Consider the following 10,440-nt stretch of genomic DNA (forward strand, 5'->3'; position numbering starts at 1 on the left):
CATCCTTTATAAACAGTTGATATTTCATATAAAATCTCTTTGTCTCATGTGATTGAACGAATTCCAATTTTAAGTATTCATACTTTGAAACCAACATTGTCCACCCCCCCACACACCTTTAGGATGACTGCTTTACCTTCCATGTTGCTTTCAGCACTCTGGCTGTAGAATGCTCTTCTCAAGCCTCTAATTCTGTGGGGGACAGACAGTAAGCTGGGCTCTCTTTGCTGCCTTGGCAGAGATGATGTCTTGTGAACTTTCAGATCATGGCATTGCATACTAGTGAATCAAATGGAAGGTAAATTTTGTCTGCATGTGTTGACAGTCATCCTGGAAGTAATGCCTCTCCAGCGTAGTGAAGGATGTATGTCCTCTAGTCAGTTGTGTGTGGCTCGCTGGCCTCATAGAATACTTGAGCTCCAAAAAGGTGCAGCCCGATTAGATACATGACCAGCAATTTCCACTAGCTCTCTTTCGAATGTAAATGCCTCACGGTGAGGCTATCTTTCATTAGTGTTGAAGATCATGACCTTGGTTTACTTGGGTTGAACTTCAAGGCCCAGCTTCACAAGTGTGCCTCCAAACATGTGAGTTTCACTATGGTAATCTCAAGCTCCTAAGCACATGAACTTTCTTCACTTTGAGCTGTTGCATTTGCTTACTTCCTCTTAGTCGATATTCTTACATATCCTTTCCTTCATGTGAGCTGACTCTTAATCCTGCATATAATCTGTTTTTTTCTACCAAAAGTTCAACTATTGTTAACATTAGGATTGAATTTTGTCATATAGAGAGCTGTTTTTCGCTTAAGCTCTTCCCAAACCCTGTCCAATACTTTCTGCTTAACTTTTCATGAATAGAAAGGTGTGTTCCACTTGGGCTCACCTGAAGCTGTCCAATAGATTCTGCTAAATAAGTCGTCTATTTCCGTTCCATTCTGTAAATATTGTTCCCCTCTTTTGCTCTTGTATTTGGGGGGGGGGGGGGAGAGAGAGAGAGAGAGGGAGAGAGAGAGAGAGAGAGACAGATTATTGTGCTCTAAACTTTCAGATGGAGGATTTGAGGAGAACAGCTGGCAGTTATGCGCGGATTGTCTCTGAGAAAGAGGCTTTAGAAGCTGTGGCAATGCAATTAGCACAGGAGCGGGATAAAGCTATGTCAGAGGCAGGTGCCTTAAAGCTTACAGGTTCATATTTCTTTTCTTTCCTTCCTGTTTTGGGCCTAAATTTTCTTTATGCTTGATCGTGCTTGTTACATTCAAAACAGGTCACAGCCCTCAAGCAGGCTGTCGATGCAATGTCAGATCGAATGCGTTCAGTTGAAAAAATGCTGCAGCAAGAATTGGAGCCCTTGAGACAAAGTACTCGTGCTCTAGAAACAGTTTGTCTTCAGTTGGCTTCCGAGAGAGATTCTGCTCTAAAGGAGGTTTAGTAACTCAGACGTCGTGCAATTATTAACCATTGAAGAATTAGTCAAATGTTAACTCGCCTGTTCTGGCCTATGAAGGAATTTATTATGTGAACTGTCTTTGCACTGCAGCTTTCTGAGCTCAAGGAGGTCGTGGCTCTTGCAAGATGCAGAGAGGAGGAGAAGATCGCTTTGGAATCTCTAGCTTCTCAGTTGGCTGAAGAAAGAGACAAAGCACTTTCTGATAATGGAAATTTGAAAAAGGTACTCTGCAGCTTTGATTCCACTTGAGCAGCAATGGGCTATTTTTTCCCCAAAAATATATATGTAGTATGTAAAAAATAAGCCAATCAGGTCGAACCACAGAACCGAAAGAAAAGCTGAAATGTTTACTAAATACATCAGGTGGAGACCAGCAATGGTGGATTCATATCTTGAACAAATTTAAGAAAGAAGCAGAAGAGTTGAATAAATCGTTTTAGAATTTCTCCTATTTTCTATAGAATGTAAAGCTAAGCAAACTGTGGATTGACTTTTTAGTAGCCTTACTAGCAGATTCTGGAAACTTTACAAACAGCACGTGCACCAGTAGCTGGTTTGAATCCTGAACAAGAACATTTTTTAAAAGCCTGCATTGGTGCTGCCGGACTACAATATATAGATGTTAACAAACAATATGATGATCAGGTGAGTCAGCTCCGCCACCTGAAATATTGAATTAAATGCAGTTTAATTGACTATTTTTGATTGGGTTGAACATTGGTGGCTTCTTTCATTATTATCCAAGATTTGCCATATCCAACTTGTGATAGATGTCTTGCTTGGATTTTGTGTGCCGCTTTCCAACACCCACCTATTTGATGTCAGGGAAAACCGCACATGCTGTTGTTAAGTCCTAAAAAACAATGTGCACGTGCTGCATTGCTAATGATTCAGTATAACTTCCTACTTTTTTGTGCCTTGTTTAGAAAGAGAAGGTGGATGAATTTGTATCACACCTTGTGGATGAATATGGTGCTCCTCCTGGTTGGACGGCAGAATATGTGAAGCATTTCCTCGATTCCCCACCCTCTAGGTCCAAGACAGCTGCAGAAGTCTCCTTCAGCCCTTCTCAGCCTGAGACAAAGCAGGCCCTTTAATGATTAGACTAGTTTTAGCGTGTTCTTTTGAAGGAATTTTTGTACAGTATGATTTGCTTTATTGCTCTTTCCAGTGTTGTCCAGCTAGGCACATATAGACCCAGGGCTTTTCAGCTTAAACCTCAAAATAGTTTTTTTGAACATTTTATGCTGTCAGTGCGTCAAAGCAAGAGCCCCTTAATGATGCAGGTATGGGAATGGCATCCCTAATTATGGGTGTTTTTGTTATAACTTGTAAAGAAGCAGTACATCAGGAACTGACGAGTGCCACTGAGATTTTCAGTCTCCTGGAGACTTGCCTAATACAAAATCCCCCCCCCCCCCCTTTAACTTCTCCCCTCTCCCCTCTCTCTCTCACGCACTTTTTTTTGTTGTAAAAGAGACTTTTTTTCTTTAAAAAAAAAACCACTTGTAATTGGTTCCAAAAATGTACATGTAGAGACAACCTCAAGATGAGGGGAAGGGTCTCTCAACTAAGTATTTAGGGACACACACACATAGTGTGTTGTACCCTTACCATTTCAATGCTTTTGAAAACGTTTGAAGAAAAGCTTCAAACATGTCAGTATGAAATGTGTGTCAAAGAAGCTTCAATCAGCATCATGCAAGAAAGGAAATTTAGAAACAATATCAAAGGGGTACTGATCAATGTCACCAGCTTGCAGACAATCATATAGGGATTGCTGCAAAGATCTCTTAAAGAAAGTGAAAGTATGAAAGGAAGCATCCTGAAACAGAGCATGGTTCTGATGTCCAGATAGTCCATAGTGCCCAAAATATGTGATACAGTGCCTGGTCTTGTGGTGTTAACTCAGACCAGCCGAAACTCTACCAAAAGACCAAAAGGATTCCCCTAATTGTGCAGTAGGAAAACGAGCTCTCAGATCTGCTGACAATCTGTTTTAAAAGGTCTCAAGCAGAAATGATTCCATAGTAGGTATTGAATTGTCTCCAAATAATATCCACAAACATGGCATAGAGGTGAGGGTATGCACCTGCGTACTAGAAGGCTACCATCAGGGAAAATACCAAGTAGACATCGCTAGAAGGACACTTTTTACTTTAGTGGTAGCTTACTCTTCTATATGGTAGTGAGAGACCTTTTCCACTGGGAGAGAGTTTCATCCAAGCACCATATTTCATTTTCATGCCTTTGAACCCAATCAGTGGGAAGAAGAACCCTATATAATCTTGCGACTGTAAGTATGTGCAAGGCAGGTCATTCCCCCCACCGTCGCTTGCTAGAAATAATCGAATCTGTGCTCAGGACAAGCTGTAGGAATTGGCTTGAAGGGATGCAGGAGAGCACGAATGTCATGCAGAATAACTTTGTGATGCACACCCAAGTTGTATGTTTGATATGCCTAGGGGAAAAGTAAGGGCATAGCCATCCTCATCAACATCTTGTATATTTCCGATGCCATGCGTACTAAAAAAAGTAAGCCTTATGAGGTTGGATCAAAGCAAATAGCTTGTCAAAAATCTTCGTCAGTGAGTGCTTTTCCAATCTCATGGAATTGCCAATTGAATCTTGTCTACCACGCCATTGAAGCCGTGAAAGCACTTCTCTCCAATCAGCAATCAACCCAAAGGCAAATGGACAATCTCGTATACGCCCTTTGAAGTATCCAATAATGCAATCCCATTTATGAAACGTCCAATGTCCAATAGCAGGAATCTTCATACTACCAAGAATAGCCTCCAGCATTACCACCACACATTGTCGTTGAAAGAGGTCATTGCGGTCAGTCGCTAAGGAGTCTGTGCAATCGACATCTTTGTTTGGTATGCATGAAGCAGGCCTTTCTAGCAAGAATGTTGATGTGAATATTGAGAATATCTATGCGTTTTCGGCATACACAAATGGTTGGTTTGAGTGGTTGGACTTCCAAAAGGTTTCCAATTCTTGAGACATAAAACCATTAAGATCTTTTCTGGAATACACAGAAAGCTGTAGCAAAATTGGATATAAGCCATCATGATCAATTGCACAATCCGGAGTCTCACATGCAAAGTCTAGGTGGCCAACTTCAAGTAATCTAGTTTTTGCTTCACTTTGTCTAAGATCTAGGTATTCCTTTCCTTTAAAGAGTGATTCCAATCCACCAAATGTCTCATGACTTGATTTTATGGTAAAATGGAGCTCGGCCATAACACAACATGCCATTGTTTTAATTGCAAGGAAAGAAGCCTAGATTTTTTGAAATTCATGTATAAGCCTACAGCAAGGCCAAATAATGATAAAGCATCCATAATGGCAAGTTTATCCTTTTCACTATTCCTAGGAGCAACTAGATTTGCGGTAGGCAGCCTTTCTATTGTTGAGCACGTAAGTGCTGACTCCAAATTAAACTTGAATCCTAGCACTTTATCAAAAATTGAAAGGAAAAAAGCGAAAAGTAAGAATTTGGATGTGAGACACGACATAGGGTCCATTAGGACCAGATCCTCCCTACAAATGTCAGGGGTGGTGAATTATTATTGTTTGTGCATTTTGGGAGTTTAAGCCCAACAAATACATAAATAAAGTGATGTTCACAATAGCTGATAACTGATCCTTATTGCACACTATACAATATTGTCACATGGACTACAATCATATGAATAAAGGTGTCAATATCTTTCGATGTTGTATCTAGCTTGGCTTTCTTCTTTCCCTCGCATTGAGAACATGCATCAAAAGAGAGGGTTGTAAGAATCCAAATTGATAGCAAGAAATTTTGAATGGGCGAGTATTTGTATGCTAATATGTAACATATAATAATTTAGCATATGTAACACATAATAATTATAACCACACATGGTGTGGATGGGGAGGCGGCGCGCTTCCTTTTCGAAAGTGTTATAATTCGAGGGAACGGGCCCTTGGATGCCAAGAATATTAATGTCGAGAATATTAGCACCAAGAATAAGTCTCGCGAATAGATAAGATACTAGCATATTATTCATAATATCAATAGTTGTAATTGTAGGTGAACATCGGTAAAATCACCATGAGGGGTCAATCAGAAAAGAAGATAGTAGTCAAGCAAAACGTTCGGACTTGGTTGCACGCCCGGATCTGGTTGTTCCCGTTGCCCGCCATTGCCATCGTCACTCTACCTTCCCTTCATCTCCTTGTGCCTCACCCTCGCCTCCACCCCGGTTGCCACTCCGCCTCACCTCCCCTCCACCTAGGCTGTCGCTTCGCCTTTGCATAAGTCATCGCTTGGCCCTATTGCCTCTTCATCCTCCCTCCCAACCAACGCCTTCCCTTCCGCTTGTGTCTCTCCTTTTGCATGCGCCTCCTCCTGCTCATGTCTCCCCTTCCGCCCTCCGCTCCACCTCTCGCTCACCTCCTTCTTCCCTCCCCCGCCTTCTCTTCATTGCCCTCGCATCGCTTCACTCCTTCCCGCCTCCTCTCCTTTTTTCACTCCCTCTCGCCTTCTCTTCCTTTCCCCTCGGGCTTCCTTCCCCCTCCATCTCCCTTTTGCCCTCTTCCTGACCCCCTCCTCCCCCGTGTTGCTTCTTCATTTCCCCCCCCTCTCTGCTTCTCCCTTTCTAGCCTCCGCCCTCTTGCATTGTTCTTCCCTTCGCCCTACCCCCCCTTTTTACTCCTTTCTTTACCAGCAACAAGAGTATTCGTGTTTATCAGACGGAAGAGGATCTTAGTGGCGACCTTTGGTTTGGCCAGAGGGGCTCTATGGCAGCACCCTCAAATCCCACAGTTGTTAAGGTTCTTCTTTCCTCAGTTGACAAGCAACAGGTACAGCAGGCAGTTCAGTCCCTCCAGGACAAGGCACTTGTGGCAGAATTGTGGGCCTCAAGCCTACATGGAGACAGGTGCGAGAGTGGATCTAGGCGAGCTTGGCATTACAGGGAGACCACATCCAGAAGGTTACCATCTATGGAAGAGGCGTTTTCCTCATCCAATTGAGCTCCCCCGACACTGCCTCGACACTTGTGGAGCAGAGCCCCATCCTCCTTGGCCCGCATCTTGTTTACCTCTTTCCTTGGTATCATGGGTTCACAGTGGAGGACATGGATACGATACACCATGTCGCACAATTTTCGGTTACACTCCGCTTCCCAGGGCTCCCCAAGGAGTATGGAGCCATCCTCCCTTCCATTGGTCGGGCATTTGGCACAGTGCTCGAGTCCTCGCCAGAGTCGACCGCCTCAATTCTAGCAGATGATGGAGTCCCCGGGATCAAACTGGTGGTTGAGAGCCCAGAGTCCCTCCCAGAGTTGATCCTTGTCGAGACCCTTGAAGGGGGCACACTTCGTCAGAGGGTGGAGATTTTCGGGTTACCAAGTCAGTATCTTCGGTGCAGACAGATGGAACACCTCACCAGAGATTGCCTCCATGGTCTCCCCATGCACCCCCCCCCTCTCCCCCGTAGAGTAGACAGAGTCAGCAGGCTCGAGTCCAACGTCCTCTCAGGTAGGAGCAGTAGGAGTCTCAGACCCCATGGGTTATCCCCTCAAAAGTGGATTGGACCCAGGTTAAAAAGAAAAAGAAACCAAGCAAGCAGGCTCGCAAGCGTCAGAGGCAGAGGGCCCATCGCAGAGAGAGGGATAGGGTTAATCGAGAGGCCTCGAGGAGCAATAGGAGCCACCTCCCCCAGTGGCAGGGGCCATTGCCTATCCAGACGATCCTCTAGCTTCGGAGGTTCAGCGTTCGCACCCACCCTTGCAACAGCAGCGAGCCCTAGGAGCTTCAGATGTGGCGATGGCAGAAGCCACAGACGCTAGTCCAACGGCGGCTGCGGAGGAGCTGATCCAAAGCCCCAACGAGCTTGATCAGCACGGGGAGCCTGAGGTCGTCCTTATCCTCCCTCCTCCCCCTCCCGCCCCCTCTAGGGTTCCCTCCGCCCCCTCCTCCCCCTTAGCCCCCCCTTCTATGGTCACTCTCACCACCCGCCCCCCTCCCTCTGCTCCCCGCGTCCCTATCCCTCCCTCTCTTGCTGCTCCCCTCTCCACTTCAGCAGCAGATTCTTTCGCTTCGACACCCCTGCCAATAGGTAAGGGAACGATGACGCCCCCTTCTGCTTCCTCATTGGAGTAGCAAGTTCGTTCAGGGAGGGATCGTGAGGGACAAGGCTCGTCCTCCCGATCAGTAGCTCCCAACCTCTAGCTTGGGTGTCCCTTACCGCGGGACTTCTGGAGGTTAGGACCCTGTAACTATCTGGAGATTCCGGACTCATATTCTCTACCACTGGAGGTAATGCTCATGGTTCTTTAGTCCTAGAAGGGGGGTTTGATCAGTGCAGTTGGATCTCAGACACCCCGTTTGGAGATTTCAATTTGCCTCCATAGGGTTGGAGAAGTGATCCCTGGAGGTGTTTGATGCTATTTTGAAAAATTAGACTACACTCATGATGGACGAGTGGATGGGGCCACAGGGACTAGACCTTTGGTACGCCCATGGCACGGAGGTGAGCTTTTAGTTGAGCTTCACGCGCGAGAAGCTGGTGTGTGGTTTGGTGACGTGAGTTATTAGATTGTCGTTGGAGGCAAAGGTGGAGCAAGCACACTTCTGGGCCCTCCAGAAGTGTGCGAAGTTGTTCGAGGTGGAAGCCTCCTTCTTGATGAAGTGGGCACGCAAGGTCGGTATTGAGCCGATATCCATTCTAGTATGGCGCTGCATAGGCACTGACTACTCGCCCTCCAAACCCCCGACAAAGTCACACAAGGTAGTCTTTCTTGCACAGGCACCCACTCACGGAGAGCCTTCCCCCATCCTCATGAGCTAGACCATAGTGAGTTGGAACATACACAGGCTCCACGATCGTCTTCGTAGTCAGTCGCAGTACCTGATACTCCGGTAGGAGTTGCAGAGGGCAGTGGTAGGGCGGGCAGTGGACACGTTATGATTCAGGAGCACATGTTTTCAGCCACAAACATCAAACGATGTCATCACCTTCTCCCAAGAAGAGGTCTAGAGGAGTGGTCCCCCATAGTAGGACAGAGCGGAGGGGTCGAGTTTAGATGGGAGAGTCTAGGATTGGGATCTTGAATGTGTATGCCCCAGCATGTAGACAACACCGCCTGGCCTTTTGGAGGAGGCTATCAGAGTGTCTTCCGGATGTAGACTCCTGTTTTGTTAGAGGTGACTTCAACAACTTGGAGTTTGGGGAAGACAAGCAGGGAGGCGCCTCGTTCTCTGAGATGCCAGCAGTAGAGTATAGCACCTGGGAGCAGTTCATTTTCATGATAAGTGGTAGAGACTCGTGGAGAGAGCCAGATTTCAACAGGACACTTGGCAGCCTTCTCTTCTCCTTTGGATAGAGGAGACATGATGGATTGCTAGAGAGACTAGACCGTTTCTATGTTGGGGATTGGGCACTACACAGAGGCGGATCTATCGGGATTTTAGCAAGTACCATGATGTCAGACCACTCTCCAGTGGTACCTCACTTGGATCAGCCCCGCCGAGGTCATACATGTCTCTCTTTGAATCGATGCGTTCCATGTGAAAATGTCGTCCATATGACCATAATGCACTGTACATTCAGCATACATGCTCTAGACATCTTGTGAGGTATAACATTCTAGTTAGGATTATTCGTCCTCACCCACTAATGCTACCCATTAGGATCCCATTTATCCAGAGGTGAGTCACTATCTAATATGGGTTAGCTAGAGATGTAATATTGGTGGAGGCGGCACGTCCTCCCAACCCACCCATGGTAGACTCTTGAGTCTACAAAGGCAACTGCTAAAGAAAATGAAAGTTTTGCTCTCCACTTCTTATTAGCTTTAACATGAGTATTAGTTATCCATTTAAAACAAATATTTCATTAAATCCTAAATGTAATACCATATACTCTATGTGTTTTTGTTTATGTAATGACTCATTTTTGTAATGAAATGAACTATTGGATTGTCCATGGTAGAGAAATTGTGGTAGACTATACATTGTGATAACATATGAGCATAAAGTACTTTAAATGATAGACCAAAGTATGTTTATTTGTGCATGTCATTATCCCCTTTAAGTATTTATTATCTCTACCTAATCAAGGCTTTCTCCTTAGGTTAGTCACTGTATGCAAACCCTATATATCACGTGCATTCAAGGTCTATTTTTTAAATCCCTTACTTGTGAACATTACATGATTAAAAGATAGTTTTCTATACAAATCTGTAACTTTGTTTCATTTTTGAAAAAATGATACCCCCCTTTATTTATATATTTCTATTAAAAACATGACTTACAAATTTCCTTCTATTCAATACTACACAAGGGGACATTTTTAACACTTATTTGCAATGCTTTTAGATACTTTGGTGTGAGGGGATAACTAGGCACCTAGAGTAAGGCTAGGGAATAGTCACATGGGGGATGTTAAGGGGTGTGAATGGACCTTTGAGGTTCCAATTTCCCATAACTTCCTTTAGTCTTCTATCTTAATAGATTCAATCATGTATTTCACGTCGGAAGAGAATTAAAAACATGACTTGCAAATTTCTTTCTGTTCACTACTACACAAGGGGCCATTTTTGACACTTATTTGCAATGCTTTTAGATACTTTGGTGTGAGGGGATAACTAGGCACCTATAGTAAGGCTAGGGAATAGTCACATGGGGGGATGTGAAGGGGTGTGAATGGACCTTTGAGGTTCCAACTTCCCGTACCTTCCTTTAGTCTTCTATCTTGATAGATTCAATCATGTATTTCATGTAAGAAGAGAATTAACATTTTTGAATATGCAGTTTTTGATATTCCAACAATCTATTCCTATTCCTCTCTTCCTCAAATCTGGATTCACAATAGGTAGAAATATGGATTTAATCTCTACATGTTGTTACACTGGTGATCTTGCAAACAATTGGGTGCATGGAGATAATGAATTCTATAAATTCTCCTCAGGGCACATGGCAAAGGAGTTTCTGCTCAAGAAAAGCTTG

The 10,440-nt window shown here is 44.5% G+C and overlaps 1 protein-coding gene across 1 annotated transcript in view; it reads left to right on the forward strand.

The window, feature by feature from the left end:
- The window catches only part of LOC147899685 (uncharacterized), a 29,767-nt gene extending 26,799 nt beyond the window's left edge, over positions 1-2,968 (forward strand). Inside the window, exons 5-9 of the mRNA XM_087378639.1 lie at positions 1,051-1,164; positions 1,267-1,425; positions 1,540-1,671; positions 1,963-2,094; positions 2,376-2,968. Of these exons, the coding sequence (XP_087234765.1) occupies positions 1,051-1,164; positions 1,267-1,425; positions 1,540-1,671; positions 1,963-2,094; positions 2,376-2,546 (708 nt within the window). The 3' untranslated portion in view covers positions 2,547-2,968. The remainder of the gene's footprint in view (positions 1-1,050; positions 1,165-1,266; positions 1,426-1,539; positions 1,672-1,962; positions 2,095-2,375) is intronic.
- Positions 2,969-10,440: the final 7,472 nt, after the last annotated feature.

The sequence above is a fragment of the Dipteris shenzhenensis genome, chromosome 8 (assembly GCF_047967505.1).
Source record: "Dipteris shenzhenensis isolate YYH24624 ecotype China chromosome 8, Dip_SZ_1.0, whole genome shotgun sequence".
NCBI lineage: Eukaryota > Viridiplantae > Streptophyta > Polypodiopsida > Gleicheniales > Dipteridaceae > Dipteris > Dipteris shenzhenensis.